Source organism: Sapajus apella, unplaced genomic scaffold, assembly GCF_009761245.1.
Source record: "Sapajus apella isolate SASKATOON/1434 unplaced genomic scaffold, GSC_monkey_1.0 scaffold164, whole genome shotgun sequence".
NCBI classification, from domain to species: Eukaryota; Metazoa; Chordata; class Mammalia; order Primates; family Cebidae; genus Sapajus; species Sapajus apella.
This window is the reverse complement of record NW_022437104.1, coordinates 2,135,814-2,161,403: the sequence shown is the minus strand read 5'-3', so window position 1 is coordinate 2,161,403 and position 25,590 is coordinate 2,135,814. Positions and strand designations below refer to the sequence as shown.

At 37.5% G+C, this 25,590-nt stretch overlaps 1 protein-coding gene across 1 annotated transcript; it reads left to right on the top strand.

Moving 5' to 3' along the window:
* Window positions 1-5,360: 5,360 nt before the first annotated feature.
* Window positions 5,361-24,833, top strand: FAM104B (family with sequence similarity 104 member B). Its single transcript, XM_032267032.1, has 3 exons — window positions 5,361-5,465; window positions 9,109-9,205; window positions 20,978-24,833. Exons 1-3 carry the CDS (start codon window positions 5,446-5,448, stop codon window positions 21,203-21,205), a joined length of 345 nt encoding a protein of 114 aa, XP_032122923.1. The 5' UTR covers window positions 5,361-5,445; the 3' UTR covers window positions 21,206-24,833.
* The last annotated feature ends 757 nt before the right edge of the window (window positions 24,834-25,590 follow it).

Sequence of the window (25,590 nt, the reverse complement as noted above, 5' to 3'; positions counted from 1 at the left end):
TTCAATTATATGTACATTAAGGGCAGGTTAATGCAAATTGAGGAGCGAAGTATTTAGAACTTTCTATGAAAGGGGCGGTAACTTCCAGGCCATTGCCATGGGAAGCTGTTGTCACTTCCAGTTCATTGGCGTGGCATTTGTAAACTGTGATGGTGCTGGTGGGAGTCTCCCATGCTAATAAGCAAAGAGGGCAGCCAGGGATCACCTTTGTGGCCATCTGCTGGTTTCTGCCAGTTTCTCCATTTTATTCTGTCTGAATCAGATCCTGTTTTAGTCAGCAGGGTTATGACCAGAAACAAGTCCTGCCAGTCTCCTACCTCAGATATATATTTGTGTATTCATCTAAGCCCTGGGACAAGTTTCTCAGAGTGGAAACATAGTTTGGTAAAGCTGGATGCTTTTTTGAGGGGATAGAGTAAGACCAGAAAGTAATCCATACTTTTCAATCTTTAAGTAAATAAATTAAATAATGGATGAAAAATGTAAGCCTTAATGTGATGCAGAGTAGTAGATATTAGATTAATACAGGGTCATGGATTTTTCTTTAACGGGCTTGGCAGTAAAAATTTTAGTCTTTGTGGGCCACATAGATTCTGTGGCATATTGTTGTGTTTTTTTTTTTAAGGTGTTTAAAATGTAAAAAAAAAAAAATTATTATCTCAAAGGCTATGCAAAAATGAGCCATGGGCTGGATTTAGCCTTCAAGTCATAGTCAGCTAGCCCCTGGATTATCTTTTAATTCAAATATTTCAATGCTGCATTTTCGTACCAGTAGTCAAAGTATTAACAAAGGAGAGCTCTACCTCCACATAATATTTAGAAAGGCTGAAGAGAAAGTCACTTTAGACCTGAAAATAAGAAAAAGCCTAATAATCTATATTATCATTTTTTTAGATCATGAGAGAGCTGAGGTAATAAGGTAGCCACAGGAACTGATATAAGAGGGTGACAAGTCCCTCTGAGGTGAGATGAGACACACAAACTGTGTCACCTCTGGCAGAACATGTGTGCAAGAAGTGACAGTCATAAAATGGGTAAGAAGAAAACACTCAAAATTAACAAATTCATAAAGTTTACACATAGGCTACTGAGACAGCTGGAATCCCTGGAAGTCTCAGACATAAGTAGAATCCACATTCACAGACAAGTGAGATCCCATCTCAAAGAAAATAATAGTCAAACGGTATAAGGCTGGATGAAAAATCAAGAACAAAAATAACAGATGCTGGTGAGTTCGTGGAGAAAAGGCAATGTTTATACACTGTTGGTGGAAGTGTAAATTATTTCAACCATTTTGGAAAGGAGTGTGGCAATTCCTCAAAAAGCTAAAAGCACAACTCTCATTTGACCCAGAATCCCATTACTGGGTATATTAAGACACATGCACAAGTATGTTCATTGAAGCACTATTCACAATAACAAAGACGTAGAATCAACCTAAATGTCTATCAATAGGAGACTGGATAAAGACAATGTGGTATATATGCACCATGGAATATTATGCATCTGTTAAAAAAAAAAGAGAGAGAGAGAGAGACATCATGACCTTTTCAGGAACATGGATGGAGCTGGAGGTGATTATCCTTAGCAAACTAACATAGGAAAAGAAAACCAAATGTCACATGTACTCACTTATAAGTGGGAGCTAAATGATGAGAACACATGGACACATAGCAAGGATCAACACACTGGAGGCTATCACAGGGTGGAGAGTGGGAGGAGAGAGAGGATCTGAAAAAATAACTAATGGGCACCAGGCTTAATACCTGGGTGTCAAAATTATTTGTACAACAAACCCCTGTGACATGTGTTTACCTATATTACAAACCCGCACATGTACCCCTCAACCCAAAATAAGTTTCAAAAGAACCTCACAAAACTTTATGAAATAGTCTGATCTTTCTACTTAGAAGAAATAAATTCACTTATTTTTGTACAAGGAAGGAAGGGAGGAAGGGAAGGAGGGAGGGAGGGAAGGAGGGGAAGAAAAAGAGAAAAATAGGGCTGAACAAATGTGTCTGTCTCTACCCAAACAGGTCTTCATGAGAAGGTACTTTGAGCAACTTACATGAGAAGTAACAAAAATCAGAGGATGTATTAGTCCATTTTCGTGCTGCTGATAAAGACATATCTGAGACTGGGCAATTTACAAAAAAAAAAAAAAAAAAAAAAAAAAAGGTTAATGGAGAGTTCACAGTTCCACATGGCTGGGGAGGCCTAACAATCATGGCAGAAGGCAAGGAGGAGCCTTCTGTTATTCTGGCTGTTGTTTCTGAGCAATTCAAACTTGCCTTGGGCCCCAGTGAATCCTGTATTCTCTTGTAGGGCACCTTTTCCCTGGATTAACAGCGCAGTTGAGAACCAACACAGACTGGTTAGTTTAGGAAGAAAAAGAAAAGAAAAATACAGGGGATCAACATTTCCTCCCCCATGATATTATTGTTCTCTTTTTACTTTTTCTATTCAATCTAGAGAAGGATATTTGAATCCCAAAATTTCTAAGCTGAGAGACCGCTGAAAGATCATCCTATAGAGTATAGCCATTTTCCAAATAAATATTGTTTTAGCAACAGAACACTTTTGTGAAATGAAATTTCATCTAAAACCCTACTGCAGAAAATGGGGCAATAAAGTAATATTTTTTCATATAAATGTGTCACCTTAGTTTCAAGTTATCTTTCTATAACGGCTGTCAGTAAATTTGATTGAGGTTCTTTTGAGGCACCTAACAAATTGTTCTGTGGATTTCTGCAAAACACTTCAGTTCCACATTGGCTTCTGCATCTAATTTTTTGGTATTTTTATTGCTATTGTTTTACAGCTACAAGAAGATCTTGATTTTCACAATATATTGATCACTAATCTGTGTCTTGGGGGAAAAAAGAATCCCATTTTAAAACTAAACAAGTTACAAGTAAAGGATGGAAGAAGATGTACCCTGCAAATATGAATCACATAAAAATTCAATGTGTCGGCCGGGCGCAGTGGCTCAAGCCTGTAATCCCAGCACTTTGGGAGGTTGAGGCAGGCAGATCACGAGGTCAAGAGATTGAAACCATCCTGGCCAACATGGTGAAACCCCGTCCCTACTAAAAATACAAAAATTAGCTGGGTGTGGTGGCGTGTGCCTGTAGTCCCAGCTACTCGGGAGGCTGAGGCAGGAGAATTGCTTGAACCCGGGAGGCAGAGGTTGCAGTGAGCCGAGATTGTGCCACTGCACTCCACCTTGGCGCCTGGTGACACAGTGAGACTCTGCCTCAAAAAAAAAAAATTCAATGTGTCAAATTAATACCTCACAAACCATACTTCATACTGGGGATTATTACAAGGGACAAAATTGAACATTATATAATAATCATGAGATCTGGTCATTTAAAAGTGTGTAGCACCTGCCTCCCCTCCCCCAGCTCTCTCTCGCTCCTGCCTTTGCCGTATGAAGTGCTTGCTCCTGCTTCACCTTTTACCAAGAGAAAAAGCTTCCTGAGGCCTCCCCAGAAGCTGAGCAGAAGCTGTTACCAGAAAGGGGTCCCAATCCAGATCCCAAGAGAGGGTTCTTGGATCTCATCCAAGAAAGAATTCAGGATGAGTATACCGTGCAAAGCAAAAGAAAGTTTATTAAGAAAGTAAAGTGGTGAAAAATACAGCTACTCTATAGACAGAGTAGGGTGTTCCCAAAAGTAAGAGAAGGAATGTGTCCACCCTAGGTAAAATACTCATTTATATACAGGATTAAAAAAGATTATGGGGAGACATGGTCTGCTACAAGGGTTTGTGATAAAGGATTAATTTTCTTAATTACTATTTTTGCAAGAATTGATATTATGATCTTTAAAGCAAAATTAGGAATGCTTCTGTTCTCAAGGTATCAGGATATCGGGACACTCCTAAGTCTGGGTCTGTTCAGTAAATGTTATCAATCTGTTCCCTTAACCATAAACCTCTAGAGGCTAGAAATAATTAACTTTCTGAGAATGCAGCTAAGCAAGTCCCAGCCTCATTTTTCCTACCCCTCACTCAAAATCGAGTTGCTCTGGTTCGAGTGCCTCTGACAAAGCCAGCGCCATGCTTTCTGTAGAACCTGCAGAGCCGTGAGCTAATTAAAACCTCTTTTCTTTTTAAATTACCCAGACTCAGGTATTTCTTTACAGCAATACAAGATGGCCTAATACAGGTCTGCATTGCTTAGGAGTCTCATGTTGATTGCAGTGTTTTCAGTGGTTTCTGAAGGAAGGCTAACTTCTCTCTCAAATCCTGCTGATGATGTTCATTTGCTCACATATGTCTGGCTGGTGTAACTTGCACTTTTGTCTCTCTCATCTTGGTCAGAATCTGGTGCTCCTTGGCTGACTCAGCCTCAGCCCATCTGTGCTGGCTTCGGCAGACCCCTCTGAATCTGGGCCTCATCCTCGCTTCCGATCCTGGCCAGGGTTGTCCACTCCACAGCCTCAGCTGCAGGGTAACCTAGCCCCTATCTGGCTGAGGCTTGCCTCATGGTAGCACTCCTGGCTCTTGAATCAGCCACTTTGCATACCCTCCAGCGCCCCCCACCCACAACCTTCCTCAGATGATTCAGCCCCCTGGGGTCTCACCTATAACACAGCAGTAACCACGATCAGCTCTAGAAAACAAAATCCTTCATTTCTAACCATCTATTTGCCCACTTTGTAGATGATAGCATGATCCGATAGACATGGAGAACGTGGTGATTCAAGTAAAAGGAATGATCATTACAAAAGCTTATTCCTTGAAAATGTGGAAGGGCATGGGATCCAAGTAAAGGGTGTTAAGGAAAAAAATTATTCATGACATTTATTAAAGAACGGTAAGGCAGACTTTATCCATCAGGATAGGTGTAGGACCACTGCAATGGGGGGTTATGTAGTGAAGGGAGAGAAACTTGGTTCCACTCCAAATACAACAAGGAAAAGCGGGGATTTATAGCCAAAAAGCAGGGTGGGTAGCAATGGATGGAAAATTACGAAGAGGAAACACCAAGGGTAAGGGGGTATTCTGGCTAAATTGAACTAACAGGATTCTTGGTGAAGGTGGACTCCGGTGATCAGACATCACCTGTGGGATGAGGAACCTGAGATATTGAGGATGGAGAATTCTAACTAAACTGAGTTAGCAGGGTTCTTGTTAAAATTGCACAATGCAGAGACAAACATGGAAGTTTAAAAGTCCCCTGTCCAGGGCTGTCTGCTCCGCAGCCTCGGCTGCAGGGTCACTTAGACCCTAGCTGGGTTAGGCTTCCTTTATGGTACGGATCTTTAGCTCTCGAATCAGCCACTTTCCACTTCTGCCCCTCACCCTTAGGGACCTCCCCGGGCTCCGATGCGCAGGCCCAGAGCCCGTCAATCGTAGGCCAGACCCGCCCTCCGGGCTGCGTTTTTCCGGCGGCGCAGAAACTTCTTGCGCGGTTGCTATGGTTCTGAGGGCAAGACTATGGGAGGCTGCCCTGTACGGTAGGTTCGTCGGGGCCTTTCCGGCCGGTACCAGCCCATTCGCTGGTCCCCACCGTCATCACGCTTTGCTTTCGCAGCCAAGATCTTGGGGCTCGGGGAGGTTACGTAGCGGAGATGTATTTTCCTCCGGGGTTTGTGGCGCTCGGGTTGCAAGACTTGGAGGTAGCAGTGTTGCTCCGCGAAGCGGCCCTGCTCGCCTCAGCCCAGCCCTTCGTACTTGAAAAAAATGCCGCGAAGCGTTCTCCGAAAGAAAATACTGGTTCTTTGGTGGTCGGTGCCTTACAAGCCCTGGAGGCGGGGGTGAGGTGGGGAGACGTGGTCCCTTGTGAAAACTCAGTCAGTGGACAATACCATTCTGTTTTTCAAATTGGCATTTCTTCGATGAGGCTGCTAGGTACCCTTGCAACTAGTTATTTCTGTTTCTCTGATTGGTTTTGTCATCTTTCTCCACTTGATACTGGGGTTCTGTGGACCTTTATCAATGCATTCTTTCATTACAAACGTCTCTGAATCTCATTGTAGAAAACTTGGTTAGACTGTGAAGTGTAATAAAGAAAGCCAATCTTACCCATAGTCTGATCACCCAGGCGTGACCATTAATCGTATTTTGTGATAAATTTCCTTGAATGTTTTTCATTCATAAAGTTGCATTCTAAACAAAAGAGATTAACATTGTATCATGATTTGAACATCCCGCTTTTTTTTTTTTTTTTTTTTTTTCTTTTTTTGAGACAGAGTTTCGCTCTCGTTACCCAGGCTGGAGTGCAATGGCGCGATCTCGGCTCACCGCAGCCTCCGCCTCCTGGGTTCAGGCAATTCTCCTGCCTCAGCCTCCTGAGTAGCTGGGATTACAGGCACGTGCCACCATGCCCAGCTAATTTTTGTATTTTTAGTAGAGACGGGGTTTCACCATGTTGACCAGGATGGTCTCGATCTCTTGACCTCGTGATCCACCCACCTCGGCCTCCCAAAGTGCTGGGATTACAGGCGTGAGCCACCGCGCCCGGCCCACATCCCGCTTTTTAAACTCAGCTTCACACTTTGAGAAACCATTTTCATAGTATTAGTCTGTTTTAAAAACAATGCAAACATATTGTGAGCTGTTGAAAGTTTCAGTAAAACTTGAGCGCAAAATACTCAAAATACCATGATCAAAGGCAACCATCACCATGCTCCCTAATGAAGGCAGGAGCTGTGGCTTGTGTTTGTTTTACTCTTGTATCCTGGGCACCTGGAGGAGTGCCTAGCACTTAGTGGATGCTCAATAAACATTGTGAAATAAAATAATATTTACATTCAGTCATTTTTTTCTATATGTAATCAATCATTTCGTAATGGAGTATAATGTAGCAACAGTTTTCTACATGATTTTTTATTTGGCATTTTGTAGTCAGCATTTGCCTGTGTCATTAGGATATCTTAAAAATCTGTTTTATTGGCCTCAGCCAGTTCAGTTGACAAAGTGCATTTACTTGGTTGGTAACAGACTCAGGACAGAGCCCAGATCTTTCTAGGTTCGAAGCTCTTTCTTTCATTTCATAATCCCACTGAGGCTTCCGTAAGATGTAGCCTAGAATTTCCTTGGTAGATGCGGTGGATCTTTTATTGTTGCTCCATGTTTTGATCAGGTGTTCATATATTGCCTATCTTTCAGAAAAAAAGACCCTACCCTGGATCAATTCATAGAACTGAGATTCTGGAAGGCATCCTAAGGTTATTTAGGCCGGTGGTGAAAAGCTAGTCAACGGAGCCTGCTGCACTGATTTAGATAATGTAATGAGGAGCTTGCAATATAAAGGAAAATACACTAACTATGAATTCAGGGGCCAAATTACCAACATGCTCTTGGAGTTAGGGGCACAGACATATGACAGTAAACAGTATATAGGAAGCAAGCCTCATCTGACTACAAAGTTCTTTCCCCAAATCCAACTAAAACTGCTTTGGCATGCCTCACACATGTCTGGGAAAAAATCACATTTCCTGCAGAAAAAAAAAAGTGCCTTTTTAAACACTGTATACAAATAAGCTGGATTCATTTATACTGGCAAGTTCTTTATCATAAAGATATTGTTTGATTGGGACATGCAGTTCTTCATTAACTTTTACTTCCTGAAAACTTTTATGGAGGACCTTGGGCCAAGGCTAAAGAGAACTTTCCTTCCAGCCTTAGCTCTACCACCCTGACTCATTTTACTGTCTGAGTAACTGTGCTTCTCTGGGTCTGCTGTTTCCTCAGTTTTTGTTTTTTTTTTTATTTTTTTTTTCGAGACGGAGTTTCACTCACGTTACCCAGGCTGGAGTGCAATGGCGCGATCTCGGCTCACCGCAACCTCCGCCTCCCGGGTTCAGGCAATTCTCCTGCCTCAGCCTCCTGAGTAGCTGGGATTACAGGCATGCACCACCATGCCCAGCTAATTTTTTGTAGTTTTAGTAGAGACAGGGTTTCACCATGTTGACCAGGATGGTCTCGATCTCTTGACCTCGTAATCCACCCGCCTCGGCCTCCCAAAGTGCTGGGATTACAGGCGTGAGCCACCGCGCCCGGCCCCTGTTTCCTCAGTTTTAAGAAGAGTTCAGGCTATGTTAGTGGGTGTCACAGGAAAGCAGATATAGGGAGAGATGTGGTTAAAGAGCCCCTGTTCCCAGTACAGGAACCCCTTTTTTTTCCTATTATGTGTTGCTTTTAGTTTCTTAAAGAAAGTGGTTTAATTTAACAGTGTTAGAAATCACTGCACTATGTGATCAGTACTCAGTCTCCCAAAGGTGAGAATTGACTAAACAGTAATGAAATTATAAAAATGGGTAAACTCAGCCATTCTTAGAAGTATCAAAAACTCAAAAGTAGTCTCTAAACAGATGGCTGGGGAGAATGTCTGATTCATAATAGAGTGCTGTGAAAATTGTGTTAAATGCTGCAATCTGATTACTTATTGACAAGGAACTTGAAACTGAAGATGTAATCTTACCAATCATTGAAAGCAATTTTGAAAAAAGAATATTTCCAGGAAGTAATCGGCCACAATCTCAAGAAAGTAATCGGTGACAATCCAGTGGAGTAACTACTATGTCATAATACTAGTTGGTATAGCAACAGTAAGTGCCTAACCACATTCAACATACAAGAAATAGCTCTTCAGTGTCCCTACACCATTACAAGTGTAATGACTTGTATTTATTAGCATGATATAGCTTTAATTGAGCTATAATTACTAGTAAATAGACACTGGCAGTTATACATGTCTTAAGTGTTATCTTATGGAAGGGGTTAAAACATCATTTACCCTGGAATTGTAACTTCATGGAGTCAAGACAATGAAACTAATTAGGTAGATTTTGAAAACTTAGCTATTAAATTCGTCATGTTCTTACTTTATTTTCAAGGGTCACTTAAAGTTATGAAAATTATTTCTAGAAATGAAATTTACAGCCTGACTTTACTTACAGTTCTTGTATTACATTTTTTATCTTCATGCCTGGTAATGGAGTACTTAAGACTTTTATATCTTGGGATAGCAGATAGTGACATATTTTTTCAGGCAAGATCTCATATATATATGTTGTCACTGCTTTACAGTTAAAGCGTCCAAAAGATTAATTTTTAGATGACATATTTTCCTCTTTCTTTGCAATTTATTTTCAGGAAAAGAAGAAATGGCAATAAAGAGGGCAACCATCATTCCCCCCAGCCCAAAAGGAGTAAGAGAAGCCCTGTCTTTCAGGATTCTCGAGATACAGAGGTAGGAAGTGTGATTAGATAACCTCTATTTCATTCATTGTCTACACTAAATTATCCACTTTGTGCTCCCTAATGAAAAGAAATGTATTATTCCAAGAAATCTTCATAAAAGCTTTCTTGCTTGATTACAGTGGCTTTTGAGCTGGAGCTCTTAATTATTATATACAGTATCTCACAGGAGATGGAAAAGAAGCACAGAAAAACTTTGCTAAACATAATCAGGAGGAATTAGGCCCCGTAATTTTGCCCCTCATATGAGCAGGGAATAGTAGTCTTACTCACCTACTTTTCGTATGGAAAACATATTTTCTAGTATGTAGTGATATGTTATTAGCTGGAAGGTAAGTCTTGCTTTCTCAGTGAAAAAGTTAAAAATCTGGGGCAGTCTCAAATTTTGTAAAACTTTAATGGTGCTGGAAAAAGAGCTTGAAGTTTTTAATTTTTTATTGATATAGAATAGTTGTACATATTTTGGGGGTACGTGTGATATTTTGATACCTGTATATAATGTGTAATGATCAAGTCAGGGTAATGGGGATATCTATCACCTCAAACATATATCTTTTATTTGTGTTGGGAACTTATAATTCTTTTCTATTTTGAAATATATAATAAATTATTATTAACTGTAATTTTCCTACCATACTATTGAATACTATAACTTATTCCTTCTTTAGAACTGTATTTTTATACCCCTTAGCCAACTTCTTTTCATCTCCCCTTCCTCTTTTCTAACCCTCTGGTAACCACCATTCTAAGGAGCTTGAATTCTAACTTCAAGGTGCTTCACTTTAATGACTTGTATTCATTAGCATAATATAGCTTTAATTGAGATATAATTACTAGTAGAGTGTTAAAGGAGCCTTGTAAAGTCTTTCTGAGTTAATCCTTTTAGTTAGTAACTTAATATGGCTTACTTTTCCCTTTTTTGAGCAAGATGAGAAAAGATTATCAATCCATGTCCTCTTCCTGGTACCTACCTATACACAGGTATGATTATCCGAGATCCTGGGCAGCTACTTGGATGGGTAAAATGTAACTATGTTTAACTTATATAATTTATTCTCTTAGGTGCTGGGGGATTTTTGTTGGATAAAGACCCAAACATTTCTGTACAAGTGTCTCTTACTTACCAGGAGCATTCGTTTTACCTTTTTTTTTTTCCTGGTTATCTTTTATTCTTTATTATTTTTTTATTATACTTTAAGTTCTAGGGTACATGTGCAGATTGTGCAGGATTGTTACATAGGTATATACATGCTATGGTGGTTTGCTGCATCCATCCCCCCATCATCTACATTAGGTAATTCTAATGTTAACCCTCCCTAGTCCCCCCACCCCTTGCTATACCTCCACTAGCTCTCCCACCCCCCAACAGGCCCTGGTGTATGATGTTCCCCTCCCTGTGTCCATGTGTTCTCATTGTTCAACATCCATTTATGAGTGAGAACATGTGGTGTTTGGTTTTATGTTCTTGTGTCAGTTTGCTGAGAATGATGATTTCCAGCTTCATCCATGTCCCTGCAAAGGACATTAACTTATCCTTTTTTATGGCTGAATAGTATTCCATGGTGTATAAGTGCCACATTTTCTTTATGCAGTCTATCATTGATGGGCATTTGGGTTGGTTCCAAGTCTTTGCTATTGTAAACAGTGCCACAATGAATATACGTGTACATGTGTCTTTATAATAGAACAATTTATAATCCTATTTATAACACTTTGGGTATATACCCAGTAATGGGATTGCTGGGTTAAATGGTATTTGTATTTCTAAATCCTTGAGGAGACACCACACTGTCTTCCACAATGGTTGAACTAATTTATACTCCCATCGGTTTATTGAGTAAAAATTATTTTTACTCAAAAAAATTTATTGAGAAGAAATTAAGAGTGGAAAATTATGTAGATATACACACAAGTGGCTTATCTGGAGCAGATCTCTGCCTTTTTCTCTTCCCTACTGTATAGATTAGGAAAAGATTTTCTGTGCTAATGCTACAATTCCAAGGGGGCAGCAGAAGTAAGACAAATGAGAGAAAAACAGAACCAGGAGGCCCCACATACTTTTAAAATTAGAGTTCTATGAATCCTATTATTTTTTTTAACTGGTAGGAAATCTCCCCTTGTCAGATTATTTTAAGTAATATCAATTCGGATGACAACTGAGACATTTTTTTTTTGAGACAGAGCCTCACTGGATCACCCAGACTGAAGATGCTATTGCATGATCTCCACTCGCTGCACCCCCCACCTCCTGGGTCAAATGATTCTCTCACCTCAGCCTCCTGAGTAGCTGGGATTACAGGCATGCAGCACCGTGCCTGGCTAATTTTTGTATTTCAGTAGAAATGGGGTTTTTCCATGTTGGCCAGGCTGGTCTCGAACTCCTGGCCTTAAATGATTCTCCTGCCTTGGCATCCCAAAGTGCTGGAATTACAGGTGTGTGGCACCATGCCCTAGTGTTGATGAAATTTTTTGAAGAACATTTTCTCTTAGGTTCTTTCTCATTAAGAACCTAAGAGAATTTACAGTCATTCTCATTAAGTTTGATTACATACATTCTAAGAGACAGAACTACTTTGGGAGACGTTTTTAGGGATGAAATTGTTGAACAAAATAATGGTCATTAGATGTGGTTTTAAACACTATGGCAAAATGGGAACCTTGTGAAATTAGCTTCTACTTAAAGATACATTCAAAATGGAGGAACAAGCTTTTTCAAAGACGGCCCAATCTGTTTCATGCATTTTAAGAAACCTTGTTCATGTAGCATACTAAACATCCCAAGCACTTTCATATTGCAGTTGAATCTTACAATCTCAGTTGTTTTAATGAATTGAAGATGAATATGTCCACATGTTTTTTTCTGCAGGTGAGGATTACCTATCAGTCTTTTTTTTTTTCATTTCTTTTTGTTTGTTCAAATCCCATTTACTGAATTGAAACAAGGTGAGTTGCATAGATTTTTAAATAATTGTATAGATTCTATTATAAATTGCATTTGTAAGCTGAAAAATAACTTACAACTCAGTGTCTGTTCTAACTTCATCTTATGAGAGAAACTGAGCTACAAAAAGCATAGATTATTTACCCCATCAGCACAGAGAAGTTAACACATGAATATCATTGCCTTGCTAATTTGGAAAGTGGTTGTAATTCAACAACCTAATTAACTTGGTATTTTACGGTTCATAAGATTCTACAATGTTTCTAGTATTAGGGAATGTGGACGTGTCATTTTAAATGCACTGGAACTTTGGGAGCACATATTTTAAGTGCCCTCTGATGGATTTGGTTAGGATCATCTGTTTTACTTACTCAAGTTTCTACAGGTGCCTTTGAATAAACATCATATTATTATACCAGGGATAGAATATGTATTAGGAATGAATGTTCTGTTATGGAGGTTCACATAAAGGAAAAGCTCTAAGGCATGGAGGGATAGAATTGAGAGGAAAGCTAAGGCTTGAAAGAAAGTAAACTACCAGGTTCATCTGCTTTTACAATTAAAAAGAGTTATATAATTTTATATCATAAATACATGCATGAATTTCTGCTCTATTTTTATGAAGATATTCTGTAATTGATATTCCGTCTCATCTCCTCAGTTCTATTTATTTACTGTTTCCTTCATTAGCCTGCTAAGGTTCTCTTTTCACTCCCTAACTAATCTTGCATCTGGTTTCTTTTTCTCTCAAGTACTGTGTCTTTTCTCTTTCTTCTAAATCCAAACTGTAATCTGCATTCACTCCCCAGTCAGCAGTCATTGCTACATTCTTGTCATTGCAATAGCTTGATGCTGTCATTCTCAAAGTATTGTATTTTTCTTGATTAGGCTCAAGAATTCCCTGTTGAATCCCTAAGTAGCCCAAGCAAAGTGCTTCCTTATACATTTTATAATAGACATGCAAATATTTGTTGAGATACTGGTTGGACATCAGAACAATCTGTGCCTACTTGAGAGCCTCTCAGAGGTTGGGCCCCAGCATGTGGATATGAGTCAAAGTGTCAGAAAGCCACACAGGTGGTTCTGATGCCTATTCTAAAACAGAATATGTTATGGCAAATCCCTGCTAGCCTCAAAGTTTCTTTGGTTACAGGTTAAGTATGCAGATTTCATTATGGCCCAAACTAACCTAGATCCTGCTTTTTCACACAAGCCTGGACTCCGGGGTTTTTGTAAAGTGCCTTTGTGAATTTTGCATAATGAGATACCCTTCTTTAGCGTCTTCATAAATATAATTTTATTTTGCTATGTATGTAAATTTGCAAGGGCTCTGTTCTTCATTTGCCTTGCACAGATACCAGCATTAAACCTATATTGAAAATGCAGAGAAAAAAGAATGAGCTTTGTAACTGTCAGATAGGATAAGCATTCTGGTAAGACATTTTTATGAGGAATCAGGAGGATGATGAAAATGTTTTATATATTATGAGTCCTTCCAAATACTGGAGTACTTAAAAATCTTATTTATTCTCTGATAAAAGAATTTGCAGTTTGCGCGGCTGAGGCAGGAGGATCCCTTGAGCCCAGGAGTTCAAGGCCACAGAGAGCTGGGATTGCAGCAATCCAGCCTGGGTGTTCCAGCAAGAGCCTGTCTCTTAAAAAATAAAGTGTTGTAAGGTTAATGCTTCTGTACTAAGATAGCAGTTTCAAGTGTCAAAACCATGTACCATCAAGAAGCAGATTTTCCTCTCAATCATTCTGACAATAAAACAACCCATTAAACGGGATATCTCACATGAAATAGATTCACAGGGTAAGTGTAACAAAGCCCAGATTGCATGATATAGGCTATGTTTATTAAATGAACAGCATTATTGGCCTAGAAAATGCTAGTGTATGTGACTTTTTAGATGCTCTTTAGTAGGCTAAAGGAGATTAAACCCTCTTCCCAAAACCTCCTTTATGGACTCATAGTGCTTTTTAAGTCTTTGCTTTGAAGTCAGAAGTAACTGAATCCAAAAGCAGATTTTACTTCATTTTGTAGTAGCATTCTTTAGTTTGCCTACTTACAAATAAAATGTTTGTTTTTCACAAAAGAAATATGTTTGTAGTAGATGAGTTAGAAAGTGAAGATACAAAACTAAAAGTTAAAAAAATTATTTAAAGTCCCAACTATATATATGTGAACTCAAAATATCTGAGACAGGTCTCAATCGATTTAGAAAGTGTCTTTTGCCAAGGTTAAGGACACACCCTTGACACAGGCTCAGGAGGTCCTGACAACATGTGCCCAAGGTGGTTGGGGTATAGCTTGCTTTTATACATTTTAGGGAGAGAGAAGACACCAATCAATATGTGTAAGATGTACATTGGTTCAGCCTGGAAAGACAGGAGAGTTTGAAGCTGGGGCTTCCAGGTCATAGGTAGGTAAAAGACAAGAGGTTGCATTCTTTTGAGTCCTTCATCTGCCTTTCACTGAATGTACAATTTAGTCTGGCTTAGTGAATCTGCATTTTTACATAAACAATAGGGCAGAGGGAACAATCAGATACACGTTTGTCTCAGGTGAGCACAGGGATGACTTTCTGTCTGGCACCTGTGAAGGTAAGTTATCAGTTTACGTTGCCAGGGTAAAATTCAACAGAACTGTTTTAGGGTAAGATCTTAAGGCCCACAAAGGATTTTCTTATTGGCAAATTGTGAGAAAGGTATGTTGTTTTAAAAAAAAAAAATTGTAGCTACCGGATTTAGGAATAAAATGGGAAGCTGGTTTGCCTGATGTAGATCTCAGCTTGACTTTTCCCTTGGCTTAATGATTTTAGAGCCCTGAGATTTATTTTCCTTCACATTTGTCACACTTTCTTAAATCTTTTGGAGAAAGCATTTTAGAAGAAAATGAGTCTCTGGTCTCAGATTTTGTTTGATCTCTTGTGGCAAGAATGGCTTATTTCTAGATGAGTAGTCACATATTATTAGGAAATCTCATTTCTAGCAGGTTGTGAAGTATCATGGCCTATGAAGTGAAAATAGGGGGAGGAAGAGAGAAAGAATACAACAAACAAACAAGAAGATGGAGAACAATCCTGGAAAATCAATATAGGCCATATTACTCTGAAGTCCATACATCAGTAGGCAGGTATGAAAGTGTTTTATGTATGTAAATAGGTTGCTGTTATTTTTTTCTGAAGCTTAAATTGTCTAGCTTCAGTTCACAAGGCTTTAAGAAAGCACAGGTTAATTTTTAGTGATTTCAAATCAGGAAAAATGGAAGGAAGGAAAGGAAAGAAGTTAAAAAAAAAAAAAAAAAAACAAAAAAAAAAAAAAAAAATTTTTTTTGGAGACTTGTAGCCAGGAAAAATTTTAGAATTCAGTCTAAACTAGAAAATAATAAAAATTGAAAAAACATTAGGCAAGACTAGAATCTAACAACAGGTATACTATAGTTCATTTTGAAACGTATTTTTTCTCTCTCCAACCTCCATTTTCACTAAAAACAAATCATACGACAAATTTATGTGTAAAATAAGTGTTAGTTTTATTATGCTTGGCCTGAGTATTTGCATAAAGTCAGCAAGAATAGCTATTGGCCATGCAGGCTCTTTTGTTTTTTGAGTTGGCTTTGCTGGAACTTTATTCCATAAGGAATCTCAGATTACACTTCAAAGCCTTTAGCCCAGCCATGGATTTATCTATGCCTGTAAATACCTGTATTAATTGGGTGAATTCCTTACTGAGGTCCCAAGATAATCTGGGACTCTTTGGGCCTATCAGAAAGTGCCGTTCTTTACTTACCACAGGTCAGGAACCTGTACAGGAACTGTATAGACAATATATGAGGCCAGCTTTCTCAAGGGGATTTTATTGGTTCTATAAGTCAACCCTGATTCCTTAAAACAATCTGTTTGTATCTGAAAGTATGCCACTCCAATCAAAGCCTCAGTAAACTAACCAGTGTCTTCAATTGTGTCATGTTACAAAAGAAAACAGAGTCTTATCAAATTTTTGCAAATAACTATACTACCATCAACTATGTATAATTGCAAATAGTTTTCAAATTCTGGAGAAATCAGGTAGAGAGAAATATGCTTCAGATTTTCTCACAAGAGCATAGTTTACCCAGTTGTTAAAAAGCAGTAAAATAGCTCAAAGAGAAACAAAAGTTAGAAAAATAAACAAAGTTAGAAATTCAGAAACACAAGTTTCTGAGTTTCAAACAATGTTTCAAAGTCACAAAAAGATTATTTGTTTTCCATTGTCTAGGCTATGTAATTAACTCCTGTTCTCAATGTTTATGAACACATTAGCTCTCTATGGGAGTCTTGGAAGTTTTTCCTCTATTATAGCATCACAATCTCCACAGTTATCCAAAACCTGCATTCAAGAGCACCTGTCAGAGTCCTATATCTGATTGTGAAAGCACCTTTTGAGAATGATAAAAGTAAAACAACCATGAATGACAAGAGTTCTAAAATTGTCATAATTAAAGACACAATTGACAAGGAAATTTGGTTACTTCTGTGGCATACAGCAATTTTACATAATCATAATTACTACTGATAACATATACCAGGGATTCCCAGTCCCCAGGCTTGCAGACTGGTACTGGTCCATGGCCTCTTAGGAACCAGGCTGCACAGGAGGAGGTGAGTGGTGGGCAAGCGAGCAATACTGCCTGAGCTCTGCCTCCTGTCAGATAGGTGGCGGCATTAGATTCTCATAGGAGCATGAACTCTATTGTAAACGGCACATGTGAGGGATCTAGGCTGTGTGTTCCTTATGAGAATCTAATGCCTGATGATCTGAGGTAGAACAGTTTAATCCTGAAACCATACCTTCCTTCCCCTATCCGTGGAAAAATTGTCTTCCACGAAACCAGTCCCAAGTGCTAATAAGGTTGGGGACTGCTGACATGTACCAAAACATGTCAATTTCACAGGAATTTCATACAATTTTGAAACATGTACTAGTAACACGTTTATATAAATATAATCCAAAAAAGGTTAAATGCTGTTTCATACTTGACAATACTTCTTATATGATTTTATTATATCAAATAACCTGAATATGTCTCTTTTGGACTTCAGGGGACCTAATATCAAAAGATTAATGAGGACCAAAGTTAGAATGTTATTTTGGAAAGTTTGTCAACTATAAAGTGTTAAAAACACTTAATATCACAAAATAGAATCAAAGGTCATTGTAAAATAAGTTATTTATTTAGCCAAATGATAACTCAAAGATTTCCCCAAAAAAGACAAAACCCTTTATTTTTTCAGAGAGGAGACTTAATTTCCCAAACAAGAAGCCTTAATAAAGATGGTGTAAATCCCATTAAATCCTCTTTTAAAATTTTATAAACAAATTTATTAAGATTTGGTCATCTTGACCATAAGATACAATTTCAGTAAACTTTTTTTATAACCTTTATATTTTTTAAATTAAGAAGTGGGTTAATGCTTCTTAATTTCCAAGAGAACCTTGTTACTGTGACTTTGGGGCCCAGATGCTGGTCTTGCATCAGTGTGCCATCAATGTTAATGATTAATTTATAGAGAAACTGAACTAATTTGTCTCTCAAAATTGGCCATTAGAATCTCATGCACCCACCTCTTCCATGATAGTCCCTGGGCCTTGAGCAATTGAATAGTTTTAATTTCTGGCCCTGTGTCTCATGAACAGCTTATTTTTATTGGCATCTTCTACTGGGTCTGAAGATAAGGCTTTAACTGCTGTCATTGTTTAAGATTTAGCAGGACTTGGTGTTCTTTTTAATACTCAGGAGTCAAAGCCCTGTAACTTAAAGGCACAAGGACTTTAAAAGCAACAAAGTTACATGGATGTAATAACCTTGATTAAAAAAAAAAAAAAACAGTTTAACCTCAGTTTTTTTCTAAGCAAATCAAAACTTAATAACAATGGCATAGGAGTTATTTTGATAAAATGTAAAATTTGTTTGTTAAACCAGTTGCCAAAAAAGCAAAAAAAAAAAAAAAAAAAAAAAAAATCTTCTTGCAGTACAATTGCTGTTCCCTATGGAGAGTCCATTTAGGTAACCTGCAAATCAAAACTAATGGAAAGGATACTTTAATTATTTAGACATAGGGAGAGTGTTTCCTGGGTAATTAGTGAAAATTTTTGGATTTATAGAATTCAAAGCCAAGAGCACAGAATGTTATGTTGGAAGAAAACATTTTCTTTAGACCTTTAAGATAAAACATTTTTAGCATCAGGCCATGGCAAACAGAACCTGAGGAAAAAAATTACAGAAGCTAAAAATGAGTTGAAGGAGACAGTTATTATCTCAGGCCTTTTCAAAGTGGAGACAAAGCTGAAAACAGCAAGATAATAAAAGTTAAAAATTGGGTTAAAAAAATTAAAATCCCTTGTAAAACAATACCTTAAGAAAATTTTGTTGTTCTAAACAATTCTTTAGTGTACAGGTGTTTTTTTTTTTTAAATATCAAAACCTAATCTCTAAAAAGACTATTATAAATAATTTTCCTTTAATTAAAGACAACTTGATACAAATCATTAATGAGATGCCTGGACTTCCTGTTTTATCCTAGACATCTCTCTTTCTTAAATAACCAGTTATTTTAGGACAGAAATTTACCATACAAGATTCTTTCTCATATAAAATTATTTTCCCTTTAACCTTTCTTGCCAAAAATACCTTTATATTTATAAAGAGGTGAATATATAGTATGTAAAGAAAGCGATATTTCTTTACATTGCTCTTATTTACTGGTTACTTTCACCTTGTTTCACAAATAACTTTTAAATAACCTTTGAATTAGACAAACATTATTTTCTTTTAAATAACAAAACATTTATTAGAAAAATATTTTCCTATTTTTTTAAAAAATTGGAAATGATCCAGACCTTTAATGAGTATTTATTATTTAACTTATTATAACTTTAGATTTTAAATTATATGACGTTTATTTACAGGCATTTATTCCATTACATTTCCCTAATTAATTAATTTTTAAATGGTTTACCCAGATGAAAGCTGTGAAAGTCATTATTTAGTTATTTATGTTAACTATGTTTATGGCCTGTAAATATAGGTTTTTCTAAGAACTTGAAGTATAAAGATTTCTGATATAGAATGATATATTACTATTGTTAATGGCTGATGAGATTCTGTTGTATGAATGCATGTACTATAATTTAACTACTTTGTTTTTAAATATTTAGTTGTTTCTGATTTTTAGCTATTAAAAAATATTGATAGTATACAAATGTGTTAATGAGCATTCCTATTTATATCTGTACACAATTGAGTTTAAAAACTTCTTAAATGAAGCAAATTAAAGGTAGATCTATTTTTTCTCAATAATTATTCTAAAGAAATCCCTTCTAGCCTATGAATTTTTAATGTACACAAGATAGCATCACCCTAGTGTTACACTATAGTGTAAAATCAATATGCTGTCATTGGAAATGAAAATTTGATTCATCAGAAATGATTTTTAATTCTTACCTGATTTTTCAGGCAGTACCTGTAACCAAAAAAACAAGCAAAACTAAGAGGAACCAAAGTGTGGACTGTGGGTTTCTTATCCAATGTAATAGCTTATTTAATTTTGGAATATTCATAACATCATTACTTTGCGACAGTGGGAGTTCTAGAGTTTTATACTCGGGCCTAAGAAAATATTTTTTTGAGTTTTCTTTTTGAATTGGCCTTAAAATTTATTCCTTAAATCAATGTGATTGCTATGCTAACTCTCACATCTGGCTTCATTTGGCCTTTCCCATCTCTTTCCTGCATAAGTTCTTTTAACATATGTTTCTAGTTGGATGATGATGAGCATAGGTTGTCTCTTGGTACTTGTGGGCAGTGTACTGTGTGACCTAAGTTGAGCAGCTGTAAATGACCTATGGACTATGACCATTCTTGGTTTAAGTCTTACTAATGTTACCTTTGGAAAATACTTACTTAGAAGAACTATAATACCAGCATTGTTAATATTGTAATTTGAACAAGAGTCCTTGCCATTACCTTATTCTTTTGAGAATTGTAACATTGGAAGGCAGGAAATTCTTGGAAATGACTGTTTACAGGGATCCCTGAGTAGCTTCTCCAACATAAAAAAGATACTGAGTCATGTTAGTTCAATGAAAAAAAAAGATCTTAAGAGGAAATACACACCCTATTAAATCCATAAATATAGAAGAACAATGAATGCTAGCCATAAAATGCTAATAAGTAACATGTAACTTTGACTAAAAGTAGGTCAAATGCCTTTCAGGATATGTATGTAGTATTGAATTGATATAGGAGGACCATAAATGTCCACTATCAGGATATGTGTACAAAGTCATTGTTTATTTATATCTATGTGTGTATGCATGTATGTGTCTTATTTGCTTCATTGTAACTTTTACCCATAGTCCATCTTACTTGTTATGGTCATTATTTCTACTACATCCTTAATATTAATTGATACTTCAGGTGGAGGTTAAGTATTTACTTCTCTGATCTGGTTATTGGAATAAATGCTACAAGCAAGGGTAGAGAATGTGTGAAGAGATTTGGAATTGGAAGGCCTGTGTTTGAATGCTCACCCTGCCACTTCCTAGTTCTGTGACTTTGGACAAGGCAGTGATCTGTTTCCTCATCTGTAAAATGGGGGCTGTTAATCTCAACTTAATTGAAGGATTGTTGTGAGGATAGAATGAACTATCTTAAATGGCTCTACTTTATAAAAACCGTTAAGCCCAGTATAGAGTTTTTATGCTGCTATTCTCCAAGCCAAGTAGGAAAAATATTGTAATAGTATAATAGCAATCCCCTTTCTGTCTTTTTCCTTCCAGTTTTCATGCAGTGATAAGGAAAGGAGCAGCAGCTACATTAATATCCCAGAGAGAGGAAATGGACCAGAAGGCAACTTAAACCAGATTGTTACTGAACCCAATACAAACATTCCCCAGTTCTTGCACGAGGGGTATGTACTATGCCAAGGTCTTTATTCCCACATCAACCAGATCTTGAAGGAGGCTCACTTCAACAGCCTGCAGCAGCGAGGACAAGCTCCAGCATGATGAACTAGGACTTCCTTATTCCAACCTAACCTGTGTTTATAAAAGCAATTGCATACACACCAAAAAAAGTCTATTGGTTTTTAAGTCTGTATTTTAAATAACAAGTTAATGGGCAATTGTTTAATTGGAGTTTCACTGAACTATTGCAATTTTAAACGGGCCATGAAGAAATTTTTATGGGATTGTTTTCAAGTTGGGTATCAAATTAATGTTAAGGTAGCAATATGAGAAAACTTATCCTGTGCATTGAAGCCATAGTATGTCCAATTCAGATTGATTTCCAGATCTGTCAGTTAGAAACTCTATGTTAAACATCTTTTTAAAGTACAAGTAAGTCATCTTAAAAAATGCAATGACAATAGCCTAGTAAAGTATATGTAGCTTTCATTTAAAAAACAAACAAAAAATCCACACTCAAAAACCATAAGTTAGTATTCCCAAATATGCAAAGCCAGATTCAGTCTTGCACTGAAATGAACTGCCATACTGTCCCTCAGAAGGTAGATGTTCTATTGAAATTGCTCTCTAGTTGTAATGGCAACAATTAGACCCAGTTTAGACTGTGAACATGAAAACCTCTCTCTAATAACTCTCTCTACTCTTTGTATTTCCAGGGAGAATGTTTCTAAGGCTCTTGAATACTCAGATACCTTCTGTATCATTTATCCTCTAGACTGTGCACTTCAGACCTAGTAGGAAATACTGTACAATTCTGTCAGACAAGAAATATGTAATAACATTTTGTCTTACACAAAAATTTATTACATTAGCACATGTGATCTCATAATTCCATCTATTATGTCTAGAGTTAATGCTAATACAGTGTAAGCTACTAAACTGATGTGTAAAGTAGCAAGAATTGTGGAAGTGGGTTGGACAACTGTATACTTCATGCTTCAAGGACCCTTTCACAGAGATTAGGGAGCTAGCTTACATTATTAAAATTGCAAAGATTTCCATGGCTTAGAAACAATGAGCTGATATGCCATTAGAAGAAACAGGCAGTACTATTTATTTAGAGATAGTGTGTCCCCATGTTTTAGTCATACTAAAGAGCCAACCAAATTTGAATAGGGAATTCATAGATGTGCTTCCTCAGTGGTGAGCTGTGTGAACGAGGAACCAGGATGCATCAGGTTATCTGCCCTGGAGTATGCAATGGGGTACAACCTGTTGCTGGATTTAAACAAAAATGCTTTTCAGTCTAACAGTCCTCTCTTCCCTGGTCACATTCTCTCTTCCACTGTATTTGGAGGTCCACAGAGTGGAAGCTAGCAGATCTGAGAACTATGGATAGCTCTACAAAGAGGTGTTTGCCAATTGGCAAAGTTTGGGAAAGACGTAAGGTTACAGGTTTACTGAAAGGAGAATGAGATTTTATTAAATGACAGAATTAACATGAAAATGAACACTGTCCTAGGAAAAGAACAGACACACACACACACACACACACACACACACATAGAGGCACACACATTTTCATGTTTGTTTTCTTGAATATGGGTAGGATTTTAAGGAAGATACTTGTAGTGGAATTTTAGTGTTATGGGAAAAAATTATGGCACCACACTGGCCCCGAACTTAGGGAGTAGGCATGAGTCAGTTATTTCTCAATTAGATGGTTTGAGTAAGAACCTTTTTTCTATGGCAATTGCTTCCAAAGTCAATATCAGGTGTGTGATGAGAAGAAATTTGAATTCCAAAAGGCTTTATGTCAGAAAATAGAGAAAGGATACCTGGCGACCGGTTTCTCTAACAATAAAGTGAGCAACTAAATACTAAAGGAGATGAGATGTTTGAACTCTCAACCCACACGTACACAACAGGATTCAGAAATACCCAAGAAGAATTTTGCAGGCTTAAATACACAGCATCCTACTGAAAGAAAGTATCTATTAAAAACACAGTATAGTGGAAAAGCTGAGAAAGCAAATTTCCATTCATTCCCCCACCTATTTAAAGATATGAAAGATAAAACTATCACCATGGCAAAGCATTATTTTTTCAAAGTAAAAAAATATACATAATAAAGCAATTACATATACACAGAAAAAGTCTGTTGGCTTTTCAGTCTATATAAGACTTTTCAGTAGTTAGTTGAACTAAGTACATACAATCTTATTCCAAAGTGGGCAGTGTAAATCTCTTGTCCTAGTAAATACAATATGCAATCTCTGTCCTGTCATCTGCAGATGGTCTAAACCTGTTTATGTCTTAAACTGGTTTATGTCCTTTGGTCCTGAAGTGAAGTTCAATATTTCACAGCAGGGAAGGAACCAAGCTGTTTGATTATCTTTGCTATGAAGGAGAAGTATTTTCAAGGAATATCAGAAGAAAGTAGAACTACTCTGGATTTTTTTTCCCAAAATTAGGAGTTTGAAAAAAGGGAGCCAGATTAGTTTAAGAGGTGAAATTGGACCCTGTTATATTTTTTTAAATGAGAGTATAAAGCAAGGGCAGAATGCCGCACCAATACTGAGGTGGGGTGGTGGTTGGGGAAAGGAACTGCCCTTAAATTCAAACCCACCCTTGTGTCACACTCTGTGTGAGTTATTCATTAACTCCTGAGGTAGGAGTGGGCTCTCCACTTCATAGGGGAGGAGAGGTAGGCTGACAGTAAGTTATCCCTATGACTACATGCAATCCAGAGAAAACTGAGAGTGGTTAATGATTTGTTAAAAGGAACACAGTGGCCAAGCAGCAGTGCCAGGGCGTCTCTGCTTTTATAGTGAAGACCAGGGCTGCCAGGCCACCTTTTTTTCTAGGGAACAATTCCCTATTTATATAACCAAAGAAACAGTAGAATGAAACAAAGTTTAAGCTCTTCATCAGAGTTTACATGTTGAATGATTTTCTAAATGCATTCCTTTTTATATAGCAGCATTTTCCTCATTTTCAAATGAATACTCTGTAATATTGTCACTTAAGTCCCTACAGAGTGAGTCAGATCTTAAAGCTGACACTGATACCAGACTCTGTCTCCTCCTGGATTTCTTGTTCCTTCTGGCTGGAGGCTGTAGTCAAAGCATAACCTATATCATCTGAATGGAACAACTAGTTGAGTACATGAACTGAGGCTGGGAAAAACAGGCAAAGATTCTGACCAGGAAGCCATTCAGATCTATTTTATATTTTGTTTAAACTAAGACAGTTATCTTGAGACCAACTGTACAAAGATGGTGTACCTATCTAAATCACATGTGGGATTCTACACTGGTGCACATTTGACTGATTGGTAATTTCCATGCATCTTCTGGCCACAATATTGTTATAATAAGTGGCAATTTTCTGGGTACCAACAAAAGTACAAATTCAGTTGCCAATTATTAAGATATTGATGGAGACTATAGGGAAAATGATATTTAGGTTGAAGCACAGAAAATACATAGTCTTCTCCAGGGAGAAAGTCATTCATTCATTCTCATCTAATGAAAGGGAAAAAATTCCAACTTTTTGGTCTATAAAATCTAATTAAAATGAATAGAAAAGATTTTATATCTGTGCTATTTCTTAGGGACCAAGTGAAAGTAATTGTATGGAATTAGAGTTGCTCTTCCCTTACTACTAAAAGACTTTTTTGAAGTAGGCAAGAGTGTAACATAATAAAATAAAACAAATTGATGATTAACTGATCAACATGGAAAGTATAAATTTACACATCACTCACTTTGACAATCCCCAGACTCCAGATTTGGTATTCCATTAGACTAAGGAGTAGGTCTTTAACTTCCTGTCACTTGGATTAAGTAGGATCAATTTCTTCCATGTTTCATTGGCCCTGGTTCCTTTTTCATATCTTCTGTGGTTTCTCTGAGCTCCTTGAGGTGCCCCAAATGCATTTCTTTAGATGGTGTATTAGTCCGTTCTCACCCTGCTGTAAAGAAATACCCAAGACTGGGTAATTTATAAAGGAAAGAGGTTTAATTGACTCACAGCTCTGCATGGCCAGGGAGGCCTCAGGAAACATACAGTCATGGAAGAAGGGAAATGGCAGAAAGGGACTGGCAGAAGGGGAAGCAGGCACCTCCTCCACAAAGCAGCAGGAGAGAATGTGAGCATGTGGAGGAGGAAATGTCAAACGCTCATAAAACTATCAGATCTCATGAGAACTCACCATCAGGAGAACAGCATGAGGGAAAGTGCCCCCATGATCCAGTCGCCTCCCACCAGATCCCTCTCTAGACACATGGGGATTACAGGGATTACAATTCAATGGGAGATTTGGGTAGGGACACAGCCAAACCATATCATTCTGCCCCTGACCCCTCCCAAATTTCATTCTCATGTCCTCACTTTTCTTTTTTTTTAATTTTTTTTTTTTTTTTTTTTTTTTGAGACAGAGTCTCACTTCGTCGCCCAGGCTAGAGTGCAGTGGCACAATCTCA

What these genes read in the sequence shown, in the direction of transcription:
- FAM104B (XM_032267032.1), top strand. Translation starts at nt 5,446, where the DNA reads ATGGGAGGCTGCCCTGTACG. An exon ending in ATGGGAGGCTGCCCTGTACG is followed by an intron (nt 5,466 to 9,108) that starts GTAGGTTCGTCG and finishes ATTTATTTTCAG; the next exon opens with GAAAAGAAGAAATGGCAATA. An exon ending in AGGATTCTCGAGATACAGAG is followed by an intron (nt 9,206 to 20,977) that starts GTAGGAAGTGTG and finishes TTTTCCTTCCAG; the next exon opens with TTTTCATGCAGTGATAAGGA.